Source organism: Rhinopithecus roxellana, chromosome 10, assembly GCF_007565055.1.
Source record: "Rhinopithecus roxellana isolate Shanxi Qingling chromosome 10, ASM756505v1, whole genome shotgun sequence".
NCBI classification, from domain to species: domain Eukaryota; kingdom Metazoa; phylum Chordata; class Mammalia; order Primates; family Cercopithecidae; genus Rhinopithecus; species Rhinopithecus roxellana.
This window is the reverse complement of record NC_044558.1, coordinates 135,138,662-135,158,117: the sequence shown is the minus strand read 5'-3', so window position 1 is coordinate 135,158,117 and position 19,456 is coordinate 135,138,662. Positions and strand designations below refer to the sequence as shown.

General features: G+C 39.4%; 1 protein-coding gene across 15 annotated transcripts in view; it reads right to left on the bottom strand.

The window, feature by feature from the left end:
- PPFIBP1 (PPFIA binding protein 1) overlaps positions 1-19,456 on the bottom strand; it is a 181,314-nt gene that overhangs the window by 2,855 nt on the left and 159,003 nt on the right. For 10 of the 15 annotated variants that reach the window (XM_030939444.1, XM_010379868.2, XM_010379869.2 and 7 more), the window contains 14 exons: positions 19,355-19,415; positions 18,966-18,995; positions 16,562-16,733; positions 16,063-16,095; positions 13,521-13,671; positions 13,103-13,231; positions 11,473-11,623; positions 10,570-10,681; positions 10,364-10,452; positions 5,532-5,654; positions 4,274-4,399; positions 3,497-3,685; positions 788-967; positions 58-123 (listed from right to left, as the gene is read on the bottom strand). In XM_030939444.1, coding sequence (XP_030795304.1) covers positions 58-123; positions 788-967; positions 3,497-3,685; positions 4,274-4,399; positions 5,532-5,654; positions 10,364-10,452; positions 10,570-10,681; positions 11,473-11,623; positions 13,103-13,231; positions 13,521-13,671; positions 16,063-16,095; positions 16,562-16,733; positions 18,966-18,995; positions 19,355-19,415 — 1,612 coding nt within the window. The remainder of the gene's footprint in view (positions 1-57; positions 124-787; positions 968-3,496; positions 3,686-4,273; positions 4,400-5,531; positions 5,655-10,363; positions 10,453-10,569; positions 10,682-11,472; positions 11,624-13,102; positions 13,232-13,520; positions 13,672-16,062; positions 16,096-16,561; positions 16,734-18,965; positions 18,996-19,354; positions 19,416-19,456) is intronic. The other 5 variants (XM_010379874.2, XM_010379879.2, XM_010379872.1 and 2 more) reach the window with 2 other exon arrangements.

Here is a 19,456-nt window from a genome sequence, read left to right as displayed (position 1 = left end):
TGGGGTTGTTAAAAGACATTTATAGAATAACATTTTCAATTCATTTCACAAACTCACTGTCAGATTGTTGATGCCTTCGGAGAATGCACCTATCTGTCTCACTGTCCCTTCTGAATCTTCCATCTGCAAAGAACAAACCATAACATGACATACGTGTTTTCACAATTTCAGGGAAAGTGCAACGAGAGGAACAAAAGTCTAAGAGGAAATAATGCCAATAGCACTGAATGGGGTAGGAGCAACAGAACACTTTTGGTGATAATCTCCTTTCACCACTGCAATCGGAAGTGAAAAATTAGAAGAGACACTTTACTGACACAGCTAGTCTAATGCCTTTGCTAACAGTACCAAAGCATTGTTGATTAGAAGGGAAATATGCAGTCCCATGACTTCAATCTGAAAAGGCTAGGCAGAATAACCTGTCCATTCCTAACATGTTTTAATACAGAGATGGCATAATATAGGTAAATATCATAAGCTCTGGAGCCAAAGAGACAGGTTGGGGACCTTGGGCAAGTTACTTAGCTCTCTGTGCCTCAGTTTCCTTATCTCCAAAATGAGAATAACAATGCTCCCCATGTCTTAAGGTTACCACAAACATAGTATACATTAAGTGCTTAGGATGGTACCTGGAACATAAAAGTGATCTCTAAGTGTTCACTACTATTTTATTATTATCTGTATTTTTAGTTATTGGAAGATGTCCTCGATCAGACACAGTACACAAAGCTCCCATTTAGTGTCTGAATGATGGAAGCACTTGAAAAAAGGTACATAATGGATTTACCTGCTCTAATCGGTCCAAATCATCTTCCTCATACAGGCGCATATCCAAACCAGGTTTAAATCCTTTCTTAGATGCACTTCCTGATGCCTGTCCCAATTCCATTGGACAAACATATTCTTCACCATCTTCCTGTTTCTTCTTTCTCAAATTCCCAAAATTGCTAAAGGCAAGCTTCTTTGGCTTTAAAAGAAAAGCAAACAAAAACATCCAAAGGATTTGATAAAATTCATACAATCAAGGACTGACAACATGTAATTATTTTTGCATTGCCCCCTCCCTCCTACATGTGTAATTTAATTATTTACCCCACGGTACAGAGAAAATTAACTGGATGTTTAAATTTGGATAAAAATGAAAGGGCATCCCAGACATATAAATGATGCAATGATAAATGACCCTTGTTATGAATCTCAGAAAATTAATCTTATTCTTCTTATTCATGCCAACTAGCTGAATAGTCACTGTGATAAACAAAATATGGCAAGAATAATTTGATCACATCACTACTATTATTTTTAGAGACAGAATCTTGCTATGTTGCCCAGGCTGGCCTCAAATTCCTGGGCTCAAGGGATCCCCCTGCCTCAGCCTCCAGAGTAGCTGGAACTACAGGCACAAGCCACTGCACCTGGCTTCATAGTTTTGATTAAATAGGACTTAATGCAATGAGATTTATCATGGCTGAATCCAATTTTGCAAGGTTTTTCAATCTAAGATTAGCAAAATAGAACAGACCTCACTATATTTTTTCTTTGGGTGAAGCTATAATTATCTTGTATGCCTATTTTGCTTCCATAACAGGACTGGTGACTGCTAAAAGAATTTTCTGGAGAGGAAACTTCAGTGATACTTAGAAGAGAAACTCCATCTTGGTCATTGGATACTCAGGCAGATAGAGGGGGTAAAAAAAAAATTAAAAAGAACTTTGGTGCAAATTTCTGGAGGACCTCATAACCCAACAAATTGGTTGAGATAACATATTTAAAAGAGTTAATCTAGGATTAATTTTAAAGAAGAAAAAGTAATCTGAATTTGGTATGATCCATAAATCCAGGTAAATTAGGAAATATCCATTCTCTTCTGGCCCATCCTCAATCATTTTTAAAGTATCTTTTCCTATTTACAAGGCTGGTCTATCATAAGCCTGAGAAGCTAAATCTGTACAAGAGAAATCTCTCTTCTGTACTTGATTTATAAAAACAGAACAACTGCAATCAATATTTGGACCCAAGTTATGGGCTCTCTGCACTGCCAATACATGGATTATGGAAGCCAATATTATGCTGTTCATTATCATTTTTTTAGAGACAGAATCTTGCTCTGTTGCCCAGGCTGGAGTGCAGTGGCATGCTCATAGCTCAATCATTGCTCATTGCAGCCTTGAACTACTGGACTCACATGATCCTCCTGCCTTGGCTTCCCAATGCACTGGGATTACAGGCATGAGCCACCATGCCCACCTAAGAGGGCACACTCAAAAAGGGACATGAACCATGGACCCTCGGATTAAAAGTCTGATGCTCTACTGACTGAGCTATCTGGGTGCATTCTCTTAATTATTACACTTTTAAAAGATATATACTCAGTTGTCCCTCAGTATACACAGAGCATTAGTTCCAAGACCCCCATGTATACCAAAATCCGTACATACTCAAGTCCAGTGTACCCGTGTACCTAAAAAGTCAGGCCTCCCTATATGTGGGTTTTGCATCCCTCCACATTTGCTTGAAAAAAAAAAAAAAATCTGAGTAGGAGTGGACTTGTGCAATTCAAACTCATGTTCTTCAAGGGTCAACTGTTTCTTCAACTTGTTAGAGTAGGCAGATAGCTAGACATGAGGGGAAGCCCCTGAGAAAAGAGAGGTCCGGAAAATCTCACACCCCAGAAACCACCCAAAACATGCATGCTCCATATGAGCAGAGAGGAGGAGAAATACCTATGGAGAAAGGAACGTCCCTTAAGATGCCCAGTAATCACTCACTCTGCAGTTCACCTGCCAGAATTTAGCTAGCTGCATGCTCATAAAGAGGGCAAGAGGGCAAAGGAGAATTCCTAAGAGAAATGCAGACACCGTACATATAGATTTGACTGTTACACAACCTTCCTGGGGGCGGTGGGAATGAGCAATGCAGCCTTTAGGTAGAACTGCAGCCAACACCCAGCCCACGCATGCGCACCAACTATAGTAAGGGAGGGTCCCACAAGCCTAGGATGGGAACTAGGCAGGGAAAAGGCAAGGACTTAAGGCAGGAGCAAGAAAACGAGATAAAAAAGTCAGGGACTTAACACAGAGGCGAGAGCTTCAAGAAACAACTGGACATCATAAAAACCCAACGCAGAACTCCTGGCCTCTTTCTCTTTCGGCAGCCTGCTGTGCCTCGGTTTTTGGAGTGTACTGTCCCCTTACATAAACATTGCTACTGAGACCCTGTTGTTTTCCCTGCAGGATCAGCCCCTGTATTTTTTTTTTTTTCTTACAATAAGCTCTTTGCTCCCTATTTCCCTTCAATAAAGCTCTCTGCTATCTGTGAACTGTCTCTTGGCCAACATCTTTCTCCCAAGACAACTAAGCGCTGAGGATTCCTGCATCTGCTGGTAAGGAACCCATCCACAAAACTTAGCAAACCCCAGAAAACAGAAAAACTAGGTAACAGACAAAATGTTGCCTTTGTGCCAAGCAATTACTAAACTGTATGAGCCTGAACCAACCTTCACTTTGGCAGTAGCTGTTAGAAGTACATAATCCGGCAGCTCCATGGCATCTCGCTTCTGGTGCTGTGCCTCAGCCCCAATCAGAAGGTTGAAATGAGTGGCCAAATGTCTTCGCAGCAAAGTCTTATTGGGTGGGATGTTCAGTAACTGAGCCATTGTTTCTACATTAAAACGAGGCTCTAGAACCTGTTAAAAAAAAATAAGCTTGTCAAAAGTCACCACAAATCATACATGTTTGTATTGTGCTTTATAATTTGCAAAGCTGTTTCTCTTAGGTTATCTCCAATGATCCTCTCAACAGCCTGGTGAGGCAGACACCATATGGACTTTGATCTTTAATTTACATATCTTTTCACCATTTTGCCCAAGCTAGTGAGTGATAGAGCTGGTCCTGAAATCCAGGATTCAGGCATCCCAATATCAGTCCTCTACCTCTCTGGGGTGCTGTCCGTGGCAGCCAACTCCTTATGCAATATCAATGTGCAGAAGTACAATCTGCATCCTTGCAGGGGTTTTCAAACATGATCATATGAGAGAAAGAAGCTACATGTTATTTGACATGAAAGAGGACAATAAAAGAGAACCGGCTTTAAATTCAATCTAGAGTTATAAGATATCAATACAAATACTCTGAAAGTAAAGATTTACTAGAAATAGGGCAGGAGGGTTGCGTCAGATGACTTTAGGATTATGATAAGCAAAAATTGATAATATCCTACTCACTAGACTAAAGGAAACAAAGTAAGTCAATTTTAAATTAAATCAGAGCTTTACCATGAGCCCACCATGGACACCGCTGCCTCTGAGATTGGGGGCATATTCTGCCAAGTCCACGGAGCGCAGCCACTCCATCACTCGGTGGTTAGTCCACTTCTGAACTTCTGATGGGGCGATGGTATTCTATGGGAACACACAACCGAGATCCTAAGTATTAAATTGCATTTGCTGTCTAAAAAGTCTGCTCCATGGAGTACAGTTACTCAACATCCCACTAAATGCATAAAGAAAGGGAAAAATTCTCTTTTAAAGAATTTCTGTCATAGTTTGTGTTTCAAGTGTTCTTATATACTAATAAAGCGTTGGTTTAGGAAAGAAAGTTTTTTTTTTTTTTTTTTTTTTTAAGACAGGGTCTAACTCTCTTACCCAGGCTGGAGTTGTAGTGGTGTAATCAGGGCTCACTGCAGCCTCCATCTCCCAGGCTTGGGCAGATCCTCCGACCTCAGCCTCCTGAGTAGCCGGGACCACCAGTGTGCACCCACCATGCCTGGCTAATTTTTTATTACTATTATTTTTGTAGAGACAGGGTCTACCTATGTTGCCCAGGCTGGTCTTGATCTGCTGGGCTCAAGTGATCCATCTGACTTGGCCTCCCAAAGTGCTGGGATTATAGGCATTAGCCACTACATTTGGCCAGAAAAGGAAGTCTTTATAGTGATATTTATCTCTGTGGATTAGGGAATCAGGAAAAAAATACACCCAAGAAAAGGAAGAAGTATAACTGAAAATGAACCCTTAGCTTTAGTTATACAAGTGGAACTATCATGGAGAGAAAAGGAAGGAATACAGAAAAAGCCTAAGAAGTAAATGAAGCTGAATTTTAAGGCTTTTCCTGCAAGCTCCAAGAAAAATGGCTCTTAGTTTTGACATATGGACAGTCCCATGCCTGAGAAGTGCATGCTTATAAACCTCAATCTTAAAATGGTACCTTGGCCGGGCGCGGTGGCTCAAGCCTGTAATCCCAGCACTTTGGGAGGCCGAGACGGGCGGATCACGAGGTCAGAAGATCGAGACTATCCTGGCTAATATGGTGAAACCCCGTCTCTACTAAAAACTACAAAAAACTAGCCGGGCGAGGTGGCGGGCGCCTGTAGTCCCAGCTACTCGGAGGCTGAGGCAGGAGAATGGCGTGAACCCGGGAGGTGGAGCTTGCAGTGAGCCGAGATCTGGCCACCACACTCCAGCCTGGGCGACAGAGCGAGACTCCGCCTCAAAAAAAAAAAAAAAAAAAAAAAAAAAAAAAAAAAAATGGTACCTCATCAGATGGCCGCCTCCGTAGACAGTTTGGTTCAAAGTTATTGATCCTCAGGACCTGGATGGCCCTTTTGATACTGAGGTGGTGTAGCACACTTACAACCTTCAAAGACAGTAAATCATCCTGCGAAAAGAACAAAAGGAGTTCACTGTGCTGGCCTGTAGCAGGGGGACTTTCTTGGGAATCTCAGAAAACTGGAGTAAAAGGAGAAGAGCCCCTCAAACCAATATGCCCCAAGGGCTTGTCAGAACTCACTTTCCCATTTGGAACAAAATCTTCCCCCAAACCCCAAATTAGTATTTTTTGCCAATGAAGCTGCCTTCCACCTGTTTCTCTCTCTTCCTGATGCTCTGAGATAGGACTGTAGAACCCCAGGGCTCTGAAAACCACAGTTTGACAAGCACTTGCTGGGTCACTACAAAAGGTGATCTGCTTTGACTTGATCTGCACATACTACAAACAGGGAATTTATTTGTTTCCACTTTAGTTTTGAGAACTTTATCTGTGGATAAAGCACTTAGGCATTGGCTAAACTGCCCTATTTCCTTTCAGCAGACAGCGAAGAGCAAATGATGCTCATTGGTGGACATGATCAAGTCTTGGGTTTCTTTTTTCATCTTTTCTTTTTCTTTTTCTTGGAGAGACAGGGTCTCACTATATTGACCAGGCTATCTCAAACTCATAAGCTCAAGGAGTCCCCCGGCCTCAGCCTCCCAAAGAGCTGGGATTACAGGCCTGAGCCACCGTTCCTAGCCAAGGCTTGGTTTTCTGAACTAAAGCACGTCATAGTTTTGGGGAAAATCAGAACAGTGCTCTTGTTATACTATTCCCTGACCTTAATAATTCTCTAGTTCTAGATTATTTTTTAGTAAAGACTTGTCTGCTATTGAACAGCTCTAGATTATTATGGTTTATCTAGCAGACACTGTGAACAATTTTGGCAAAACTATATCAATCACTGCAAAGGTTTTGGTCAGAGTTAAGGAGAGGATAAAAATGAAGTTATAAGTTAGATATATATATATATCTATCTATATATATAACCAATCAACTCCCCCCCCCCTTCAAGGAAGAATCTTCACCAGTCTGTGGCTCTTGGGAATATTTTCAAATATACCAAACACACCAAAACAAATTATTTCAGAAGAAGGTGATATTAGGGGCAGTGTCAAGATAAGCACCAGTCTACTTCTGAACACACCCAGAAAATAAACAAGTAAAACATCTATTTTAGACACACCTTTCTGATAAAACATTTCTCATGAAAGAAAGAAAAAAATGTAATCTACTACAGAAATATTTAATAAAAATATTAATCAGTTTATATCCTTGCGGCTACTAACTGGGCAAAAATTATTTCCTGAAGTTTTTCTGGAGTAATTCCTTAAAAGTAGCATCTTAAGATATGTTAGAAAAAGTACTTATTTTAATCTAGGATTGAGACACCCATTCCAAACTGTGTGGGCTAGTTTCATCTAACTAGTCTATCAGCTTCAAAAATATCTGAATGCACAATGTTTACAATGTGATTAAAATGTTAATTGTTTTTGAAATTCTTTACACTTTGAAGGATTTTAAAGAGACAGTTTTATATCAAAACAGACTTTATGGGTGATTTTCTTCTTAATTTTGGATTTTTAAAAACTTTTAATTTTAAAAGAATTTTAAATTTGTGGAGGAGCTGCCAAAGATAGAACAGAATTCTATATACCTTTCACTCAGCTTCCTCTAATGTTAACATCTTACATAATCATGATTACATTCGTCAACACTAAGAAATTAATGTGGATGATAATAACATCGACTAAAGTGCAGACTTTATTCACATTTCACCAGTTTGTCCAGTAAGGTCCTTTTTCCGTTCCAGGATCTAATCCACATTAAAACACATATTTTGTGACTTAGGACTTCTAGGGTCAAATTTTCCAGGGTCATTTACTCTTTTGTAGCCATTTCACAGATGTTTCTTATGATTTTAAGCTTGAATTTGTTCACATTCCCAGAGGGTACATACTCACACCTAGATAGGGAGGCAAATATTTACTGAATGTGTTCTAGTCATAATCATGAGCTGTTAAAAGCAGGGATCTTGAAACAGCCTGAGTTCAAACTCTCTCCGACTTTCTATTGCTAACTGTGGAAAGTTGGTTACCAAGTTACCCAATATCTGGATTCCTTCCTTTATACATGTAAAAAAGTAGGGTAATAATGGTATTATAATACTAGAGATACACAGAGTATGTGTGTGTGTGTGTGTATATGTAGATACACATACACATATATACACACATACATATACACATACGTGTATGTATATATACACACACTGCATATCTATAGTATTACATATGTGTGTATAATACTATGTATATATAGTATTATATAATTATATAGTATATATGTGAACAAATTCAAGCTTAAAATCACAAGCAGCATATATGAAATGGCTATAAAAGAGTAAATGACCCTGGAAAATGTGACCCCAGAAGTCCTAAGTCACAAAATGTGTGTTTTAATGTGGTGCCCCAGATTAGATCCTGGAACAGAAGAAGGATCTTACTGGACAAACTAGTGAAATGTGAATAAAGTCTTCAGTTTAGTTGACTGTATTAACATCTATGTTAATTTCTTAGTTTTGAGGAATGTAATCATGATTGTGTAAGATGTTAACATTAGAGGAAGCTGAGTGAAAGGTATACAGAATTCTATCTTTGGCAACTCCTCCGTAAATCTAAAATTTTTTTAAAATAAAAAGTTTAAAAAACTTTTAAATATATATTATACACACTATAATAAAATTAGTAATATTAACTAAAAGGGTTGTTGAGAATCCAGTATTAATATGAGCAAAATGCTTAAAAGGATGTTTGACACATAGTAAATGTGCAGCATACTACACATATTAGTATTATTTCACACAGGTTTACATGATGTGCCCATCAAGGTAAGGGGCTTGGGTTCAATGATAGAGAAGAAAAATCCATGAACTGAACTCCAAATTTTTTTGATATTGAGAAATGCCTACTTAAGTTGGCTGTTTAAAACTTTCCACTTATTTGAAAAAGATTATACTTAGGGTAGTTGGGTCTAAAGCCTACTTCACAAAAAGCTGTTTAAATAAAATAATTTTAGGCCGGGCATGGTGGCTTACACCTGTAATCCCAGCACTTTGGGAGGCTGAGGCAGGTGGATCTCCTGAGGTCATAAGTTCCAGACCAGCCTGGACAACATGGCAAAACTCCATCTCCACCAAAAATACAAAAATTAGCTGGGCGCAGTGGTGCACACCAGCAATCCCAGCTACTCGGGAGGCTGAGGCAGGAGAATCACTTGAACCCGGGAGGCGGAGGTTGCGCCACTGCACTCCAGCCCGGGCGACAGAGTGAGACTCCGTCTCCAAAATAAATAAATGAATAAAAGAATTTTAAGTAGAACATGGCCGGGCGCGGTGGCTCACCCCTGTAATCCCAGGACTTTGGGAGTCTGAGGCGGGTGGATAACGAGGTCAGGAGATGGAGGCCATCCTGGCTAACACGGTGAAACCCCGTCTATATTAAAAACACAAAAAATTAGCCGGACATTGGTGGCGGGCGCCTGTAGTCCCGGCTACTCGGGAGGCTGAGGCAAGAGAATGGCATGAACCCAGGAAGGAAGGGGAGCTTGCAGTGAGCGGAGATCACGCCACTGCACTCCAGCCTGGGCAACAGAGCGAGACTCCGTCTCAAAAATAAAAAAATTAAAAATACATAAATAAAATAAATAAATAAAATAAGAGAATTTTAAGTAGAATATTAATAGTGGTATGGAACCTAAAACAAGGTTCTCCTGGAATCCATCTTTCCCACTGCTGTAAAGCAGGGAATAGTCCTACACACTGGCTGGAAGGCTAGAAGTGTACAATAATGAAGGAACCAGAGTGGAAGTCTAGCCTTCCTCCCGCCTCCTTTAACCCCAGTTAACTCCTGCTGTAGCAGAACCGGGCTGAAGTGAGACGGGTGATAGGGTTTCAGGTAACAGTTGTCCAGAGTGGAAGGGTAGGGAGAAGACAAGTCCTGGAAGATGTCAGGTCAAAAGGGTGGCCTCTTCCAAATGGTCACTGCACATAGAAACCCATAACTTAGAAACAGCTTGGGCTTAAAAACTCTACATTCTATTTAAAAAATATCTTTGGGCTGGGTGTAGTGGCTCATGCCTATAATCCCAGCACTTTGGGAGGCCGAGGCAGGCAGGTCGCTTGAGGTCAGAAGTTTGAGACCAGCTGGCCAACATGGCGAAACTCCGTCTCTACTAAAAATACAAAAAAATTAGCTGGGTATGGTGGCATGGGCCTGCAGTCCCAGCTACTCAAGAGGCTGAGGCAGGAGGATGGCTTGAACCTGGGAGTTGGAGCTTGCAGTGAGCCAAGATCGTGCCATTGCACTCCAGCCTGGGTGACAATGCAAGACTCCATCTCAAAAGAAATTAAAAAATATATATATATATCTTTATGATATATAATTTGCATACCATAAAATGTACCCATTCAAAGTACATACTTCAGTGTTTACATTGTTGAATGTATTACATATAAAATCAACTTTCTGGAGAGCTTAGTTTAAATTAGGCTTCACTTAGTTTAAATTGGGGTTTCAAATTATCCCAAGGCTGTTCAGTCACAATCACCAAATGCTACAACTTCAACTTCACAGGAAATATGCCCGCCACTCTCCTCAAGTTCAAGCAACAGCTTCAAACTCTGGTGTAATCACTACACTGTGTTTGGCTTACTCCATTTCTGCGTTTTTCAAGAAAAAAATTTTTCCTTCCCCAAACCCCAGGAGTGAGTCACTTACAACAGTCATGTAATGTAGCATTCGACCATCAACCCGTCCTTCGTCAAACTGGGTCTTATATTGAGGGAGGCCAATATCATCCAACCATCCTAAAAGAGAGAGGCCAGTGTTGCTACCGTGCCACAAAACACCTGTTCTTGTGATTAAAAAAGAAAAAGCAGCTATGTATATAATTATTTCATTTTGTTAGAATAAAAACTTCTTACTAGTGACCCAGTTGAAATCCAGCTTCCCGTGATTGGTTTCTTCTTCAGATCCCAGGGCTTGGAGTGCCAGCTGGAGTTTCTTTCGATGAAGTGAATGCTTGATTCCAAGTTCCTGAAACAATAAACATTGACTTTATAATTCTTTTTTTTTTTTTTTTGTATTTTTTAGTAGAGATGGGGTTTCACCGTGTTAGCCAGGATGGTCTTGATCTCCTGACCTCGTGATCCGCCCATCTCGGCCTCCCAAAGTGCTCTATATAGGCTGGGTGCCACTGGCAAAGGATGCAAATTTCTCCAAAATGAAGCCAGCACTAGAGACCCAATTCAATACTAAATTACAATCCTAACTTGCGCTAGTAAAGTGCTGTTGAACTAAGGTCCCTGAAAAGCCAAGACCACCACAATTAGCTTAGGGGCGTGTTAGGCATTCCCTAGTGACTCCTTTTCTTTGTAAGCTAGGAACTGTAGCATGCATAAAAAGAATTTGACTCTTATTTTGTGCAAAATATTAAATAATTGGGAAGAAATGTTAAATAATTAGACATAAATTGTAGGGTGCTTTTTTTTTCCTTTTGCAAAGTGCATTGCATATATTACACTGAGAAAATAGGCCAATGATAAAGCCATATAATGATTTTGAGAAATATGAACTTAATTATGCTTATGTAATTATTTTTCATTAAAATGCCCAATGGCTTAAGTGTTCCATAAGGAATCATCAAGACCAGGTCCTCCCAAGACCATCAGAAAAAAATAAGCATGAAGCAATTGAAAACTCAAATTTTTATTTAGAGAGTATTTACTGGCTTCACTCACGGCCCTTTCTGGACTATAAAACAACCCTACATTCATATTGTCTTCTTCTCAGCATCCATTGTGTGAACAAAATAGAGAAGCAGTCACCTTCTCTAGATCTTGTTGAGAAGCCTGCAAAAGCGTTTGGCCAGATGCAATCCAGTGCTTGCCAGAATTCAGGTAGGAGCCCAAGCCCTGTTCCATCAGCCAATTGCAAACCTGCTCCTTGGTCCACTTGGCAAATGGCATATCCAAGTCACTACAGGAAAATGAGTAATTGCATGAAAAATAATCCAAAGCCAATCCTGTGGCTTATCATGAGTTTTAAACAACTATACATTCAATAGACATGGACATTCCCTGGTGATACACATTTGACCACGAAAAGCTTAATTTTTAGTATACATTGGAGAAACAACTGGTATTGGAGTTGAAAGTTATCTTCTAAGACCACTGTCTCATTTCAAATGAAATCACGAAAGATTTAATGTGACAGAGCAAGAACAAGTTCTACAGAAAAAGACTAAATTGGAAAAACATAAGTCACCGTATCAGTTTCAACCAATGTTGTTTGAAGATTGGATTCCCAAACAGGAAACTCAGTTGGAGTGAAAGAAACTTAAGTCTAATTTGAACTAACTTTAGCAGAATTATGGTTTATTTCCATATGGTAACCAATGAGAAGAGGGCAATATGTTGTCACTAAGTGTAGGAAACAATCAAAGCAAAATTCCTGTTTTCTTTTACTTAGATACACAAATAGTGTTCTTGTTCCGGGCTGCAGGCAGGGTGCGGAGGGGAAGATGAATGTGCTTTTTTAAAATAGCACAAGGAGCTCTACTGTGTTCAAAGACAACATATGGCAAATGAAACTGTTCGGTATTTGAAGAAGGCCAAAGAGGGTTTCCTCCTTGCTGTAACCTATGTCCAGTGTTCTACCTGTATGGGAGGGGCTGTATTTAAAGGGTTTCTAGTCTATTATACTGTTAAAATATTTGCTATCAATGCCTTGTACTTTATGTTTGCCAACCCCACCCTTTTATGCACAGTGAGTCAATGTAGTAGTTCTAAGCCAGCCCTCAACTTCGGTAAGAGTGTCGGAGCAGTTCTTAGAATCTTAATGGATAAAATATTACATAGTCCTGATAAATATAAGGATTCTGATAGAATTTTTGTCTTTAAGTACTTTCGTAGATTCTGTTATATAATGTTTCTTGAGTAGTTACTATCTGCCAAATATTTAACACATATTAACTTATTTAATTTTCACGATCAGCTTTTGGAGTAGGCACTAATTATGATGATGAGAAAACTGAGACACAGGGCATGGAAGCTGTTGCTCAAGGTCACCCAGCTGGTAGAAAGTGGTAAGGCCAGAAAGCAAATCCAAGTGGTCTGATCTAGAACATACTCTCATGTAAATATCCCATCTTTCCAAAGCTATGCTTTAGAGTACTTATAATTGCTGTCTATGTAAAATTTAAGTCTGAGAGCCATTCTAACACAGATGCTGCTGACAGTTTAGCTCTGGCCTCTCCCCTAGTTCACACAGCCCTCACCTTCTGTATGTTCATCAACCATTGACAAATTGCACTGCTCTAAAGATGAGGGCCCCTTTCACTAGGCACAGCATTAAGCAATGACTTTGTTTAACCCAATGACAGTACTAACACTGCAGGACTCATGAGGCTATGATGCTTGCTAGAAATGCAAAAGTCTATTAGTTGGCTCTTCTTACTTGTTAGACTGTCCCAAGTCTCGAGACCAACCCAGTCGGGGCCCCGCGGTTGCCCTTGTCCCTCCTCTTTTGAATTCAGGCTCAGACATGTCATCTGGGTTGAATGTAGTTGATTGACTTCTCCTAAGTCTGAAGAAGACATAACACACATGGCCAGTATTAGACCTGAGGAGGCCTTAGGCTTGTTAATCAGAGAATTTTTAACTAGTGCAACTACTGGAACTAATCCTCTTTGTGTCATTAACATAGACATTTAAATTTAAACTTTAAGACCCAATGAGTTAATAAATCCCACATCATAATCCAAACTTCCTTCCATAAGAGGAATACAAAGGCCTTACAAGTCCATACCCATTTCCAGCCACTTTAAGCAACATGTAAGACAGGGCCCACTCTACTTGTTCACTGCTTTACTTACTTTCCAAAGAGTTTCATGATACCTCTGGATTTCTTTTTGGAATCTGGAGATGGAGGTGGTATCTGGAAGGGACTGTTCTTCTGTGAATCTTTTGGCCGAGAAGAAGCACCGGCCAGATCTAGGTGCTCTGCTGTCTCTTTTTCTGTTTCAGCTACTCCAAGAGCAGAATACAGACAATGAATTTTAAAATATGGAATGAACATGATAAGATGTTAATCTTCTTGGTTCTAGAACTATTAAGAATTCTTCTGTTGGTCTATAAATCAGTAATTTACAAAGAGCACCTTGTAAATATTAGAAATGGAACACACATATATGTTCTGCTCCATAGTTTACTGTGTTTAAAGTTAATAAAATTACAAGCCCTTTGGAGATTAAAAGAGGGTGATAGGGTTGCCATATTCTTTCCTTGAGTGATTTGAATTCATGATAGAATTATTCCCAGTCTTTCCATAGCACGTGGTACTGTTGATTACCTCCTACATCCTTCAAAATCATCTCCTTTGGTTTCTTGACATGACCACTCCTACATCTGTCATCTGACAGTGTCTTTGCTGTAGCACTCCTGCTTTTTTTTCTTCCCCATGCCACTTTAAGATTCTGTTCTAAGTGCCCTCTAGTGGATCAAAATCTCTGGGCCCAATCTCTCTCTCCAGGTCCTGTATCTAAATGCCTGTGATATTCCCAATTCAGTGTGTCGGAATATCTGGGACTTCACAAACTCATCCAATTTCCCTGAGAGTCTTTTCCTCTCTTAAATTTTTTTTTCTTTTTTTTTTTTTGAGACAGAGTCTCGCTCTGTTGCCCAGGCTGGAGTGCAGTGGTGCGATCTCAGCTCACTGCAACCTCCGCCTACTGGGTTCAAGGAATTCTCTGCCTCAGTGTCCCAGGTAACTGGGATTACAGGCACCCACCACCACGCCTGGCTAATTTTTCTATTTTTAGTAGAGACGGGGTTTCACCATCTTGGCCAGGCTGGTCTTGAACTCCTGACCTGGTGATCCACCCACTTCAGGCCTCCTAAAGTGCTGGGATTAAGGGCGTGAGCCACCTCGCCTGGCCTCCTCTCTTAAATGTTCTTATTTGTTATTTGGTTAATATTAACTAATACTGTTCCTGTTACTGTAGCTCAAACTCTGTCATTTTCCTTTTACTCCTTCTCCTTCAGCATTTATATCAAATCAGTTACCCAGTTCCAGCAATTCTTTATTTATGAAATGTATTCCAATCTATTAAATTCTAGGCACTGAGAGAAGAGTGAACTGGATATGCATAATTTTTCTTTTGACATAAAATAAGCACCTGTTGATTTTACCTTAAAAGAATCACATCGACAGTTGCCACTCTCAGATCTCCAAGCATTAACTATTTCAGTTCTTTTAGCTGTCCCTTAGTGGACAATCCCATACTAGCAAACACAAGGGCTACTGCTGTCTTCACTCTGAGATTTTATACTTTATAAAGGAAAGTAAAAGTTGTACTAAAATCACAGGAACAGTGTTTCAGCAAGATCTACAAGTTGCAGAAAGTTGATTTTTCTACAAAGCAGAGCTGTGATTATAGGTTATAATAAGCAGCATTTACCTCTTAGCATTAACAAAACAGTTCTAAGAAAGATGCAAAAAAAAAAAAACTATTTGAAAATAGTTGTCTGAATAGATCAGTTTATTTTATGCATCCAGTGTTCATTCTAGACATTTCTCTCTATAGAGAGAGAAGTCCTGTTTGCTGGTCCATGTGAATAGATAGGTAGATATCTATACAAGATAACAGCACCTTTTGGAAAAACCTAAAGGAACTTTCCCAATTCAAATCCTTCAACCATGATGGGTACAGGTGCCCCTGAAAATGCTGCCTAGCTTATTCTCATCTTAAAGCTACCATATTTCTCTTTTTTATTTTGAGAGATTTTCCCCCCATTTGTACCCTGCCTTACAAAGAGGAAAACTAAGCTGCCTCTTTTCTAAAATCACTTTGTGGGGTAACGCCTCAGATATCAAGTAAAGTTGCTTCTGTCATCACTAAATATTATCTCCATCTTCAAAGTAATAAAACGTCAGAAGAATGTTCCCCTAAGAGAAGTAAGACTAAAACTATAATATTCCAAGTCTTCTATAAACTTCCTTATATGGTTAAAAAAATTTCTTTTTGGAGGCTGGGAGAAATGTAAGCATGGAGAATGGACTGCAAAGACCTGGGAGTTAGTGTGTGGTAATATGCACTTCAAGGCTGAAAGAGCTGCAATGTACAATGCCAGGACATTCCTGCCTTGCACTCTAAGGAATGCTGCACACGTCTAGGTCCTCTCAAAGCTATTCACACAGTGAGTGTTACTAGCATTGGTTAAAACAGCGTTTAGGCTTGGAAGCAAAGCCTCTACAGAGTCCTTTTCAGCAGAAGGTGGAAAGAACACTCTGGAATAGAGAACTACATTTTCTGATTGCTGTCAGATCGCTTTCTAGAGATCACAGATGCCAAGAGCAGGGATTAGATTGGTTTGGAGCACAGTGCTGGTGAAGGCTGGCATGCAGGGGTACAATACCTAAGGTGGGTGCACTGGCACTTCGTTTACGATCTTCAGATATCCCAACAACGCACACAATCACACGCAGCCCAATGGAGAGAACACAGAGATGACAAAATGAAACACAGATCAGACTCCTCCTCATCAAATACACACCGTGGAGGAGAGGCATGCGGCACACCGTGCTTCTGATGTTACACACAGGCTCAATGTCAATGTTAATTTATCCACTGTCACAATAGATGGGAAACTCCATGATGAAGTCAAAGGGAATCATGATTTTAGGTCTTTCCACTAAGTTTTTACCACAGGAGAGAGCAGGGTGAGAGTCTATATATCTTCACAACACTAAATTAAATCCACTGAGGCATTTTTTTGCTAAATTCCCCCTAAGTCATCCACCTTCGTTTCTGAGAAAGAGAAAGGAATCAGTGAATGAGGGAATAAGGGAAGGGAAGACACTGCTCTTTTCCTCCTTGTGGAAGAATCAGGGCAAAGGCATTTTGGCCGTACATACCCAAGTTTGGTGCACTTGCTGTTCTCTTGTTACTTTTGATTTTAAAAAAGCCCCGACCAAAGGAAGATCTGACTTTTCGAATGCCGAAGGGGTTGTCGTCCATGGAGGTGTCCTGCCCTGGGGGTCTGGGAGGAAGGGTCCCAAATGGCCTGCTTTCTGCTGGAGCTCTGTCCTGAGAGGCAGATAAGAATAGTGAAACAGCTTTCAGGTGCAGCATCCTTAGCACATGCCAGGCTAACAGCAAATACTCACTCACGCCACATCCATGAGTTTATTCAAAAGAATAACTGAACTAACACATCGATCGCCAATGTCAAATGCCTTATCAGAAGTTGAAAAAAAAATCAATTCTGAAAGCTACTTAAGACACAACAACAAAAGCAACAAGGAAAACATGTTCATCACTAATCTAGGATCAATATGTTTAGGGCTTTAAATATTTAGGATACAAAAATTCTTATATTTTGTTTGCCTCATTCCTCAAAAGACATGGAGACATTACATAACCAGAATAATGGCAGCAGATTTCTGACTTTTCTAACAATTATGACATGGATTTAGCTATAACACAGTTAATATTCTTATATTATAACTATGCCAATAGAAGCCCAATATAACATTAATTATTTTACAAAGCAGGCATTAGTCCAAACTTCTATACCAGCAGTATAAGGAGACTCTACTCCAGTTATTTTAAATATTCTCCTCAAAGAATAATAAAATGAAGGCACAGTGAGCAACTTTATTTTGAGCTTTTTGGTTCTTTGAATTGGCAATTAGAGCTGGCTGTAACACAGCATGTTGTATTATTTTAGTATTTATACAAAGATGCTTTGCCTAGACTAATGTCCTGAAGTGCTTCCCTGTTTTCATCTAGCAGTCTTACAGTTTCTGGTCTTATATGTAAGTTCTTAATCCATCTTGAGTTGATTTTTGTTGATTTGGTGACAGGTGGAGTCCAATTTCCTTCTTCTACATATAGATATCTAATTTTCCCAGCACCATTTATCGAAGCGGGTGTCCTTTCCCCACTGTATGTTCTTGACACTTTATACAAAGATGCCTTTGTCTTCTTGTTCTCATTTCTTTAATAATTCTTGCCCTCTGTTTCTTTTTTTGCAGAAGTAGAAATAATTCTTGCCCTCTGCTTCTTTTTTTGCAGAAGCAGAGAAAAGGGTGAGGGGATATAGGTATTTTAGGTTATTTTACTCTATATATCTATAGCTCACAGAAACCAAAAGTTTATAAATGGCACTGTTTAGTGGTATTATTATCCCTGGCTCAACAATGATGTCAAAATCATTTAACCACTTATTGAACTGAAAAGACAAAAAGGATTTTAATTATAGCTGTTGCCACTAGCTGCTTTGTCAGTTCTATCCATATATAACTCTGGCACTAAGAGCCAACAGTCAAGAGACTGGATCTGGAAGTAGCCTATCAGGTTGTAATCTTTGCAAGGTTAATGACAGAAAATCAGAGGACAGAACAGGCACAGTGGCTCATGCCTGTAATCCCAGTACTTTGGAAGGCAAAGGTGGGAGGATTACTTGAGCTCAGGAGTTCAAGATCAGCCTGGGCAACATAACAAGATCTCATCTGTACTTAAAATAAAATAAAAAATAAGCCCAGTATCGTGGTGCATGCCTGCAATCCCAGCTACTTGAAAGGCTGAGGTGGCAGGATCACTTGAGCACAGGAAATTGAGGCTACAGTGAGTTATAATTGCATCATTGCACTCCAGCCTGGCCAACAAAGTGATACAATCTCAAAAAAAAAAAAAAAAAAAAAAAAAAGAAAGAAAGAAAGAAAGAAAGAAAATCAGGGGAAAGAAGAATTGAGCACATGCTGAAGACATCTTTAAACATACCAAAATGTTTGCTTTAGATGGACACCGGGTGTATAATCTAATGGTAATCTAAGAAGGGCTTTGGGGGGGGCGTCTAAGGAAGCTCAGTTATGGTCATTAGGAACATTTTTGTTCTTAGGAACGTTTTGTTTCTTAATAAATTATTGAAGTGAAATTCATAACAAAACTAACAATTTTAAAGCGCACAATTCAGTGGCATTTAGTATGTTACGATGTTGTGCAATCACCACCTCTACCCGGTTCCAAAACATTTCCATCATTCTAAAGCAAAACCCCTTACCCTTAAACAGCTTCTCCCCATCCTTCCCTCCTCTCACCACTGGTAACCACCGATCTGCATTCTATTTCTATAGATTTATCTGTTCTGGATATTTCACATAAACGGAATCATATAATATGTGAACTTTGTGTCTGGCTTCATTTGGCATAATGTTTTAGAGGTTCTGAAAGTTTTTATCCACTGGAGATATTTAAGCAATTTACATGTAATGGAAGTAGAAATATTTTTGCATTGTAATTTGGACAAAAAGTTACCTCTGATGTCTTCTGAATAGATTCCTTTTCCTGTTCAAAGCAAAGCAATAACAGTATTTAAGGTTGTTGGGGAAATCCTTTGTATAATTCTGAATTTGTCACATACAACTCCATAAGTTAAAATAATTTTATATCTACTTCTAAGCTACAAAATCTTAGTATCATTTATTTTCCAAAATGTTTTATTGAAGTCTTCATTTTTGGTTTTACATACTATTTTCAATTCTTCATTTTCATACTTCTTAATATTTACTGTTAAACCTAATATCTAATAATTTTCCACTAAAAACCACAAGCTCTTCATGAGAGTTTTATTTGCAAAAAGGGAAAAGATGAAGATCCCTAAATAGTTTTTTCTCAGGATAACAGACAAAAAACACAGAACCCACCCCGTCAGATGTCTCTTTCTTCAGATTGCCCAGGCTGCTGGACTTTTGCAGACTTGAAGTTCTAAAAATAACAGCAATAACAATTAATAATAAGTGGCTCCA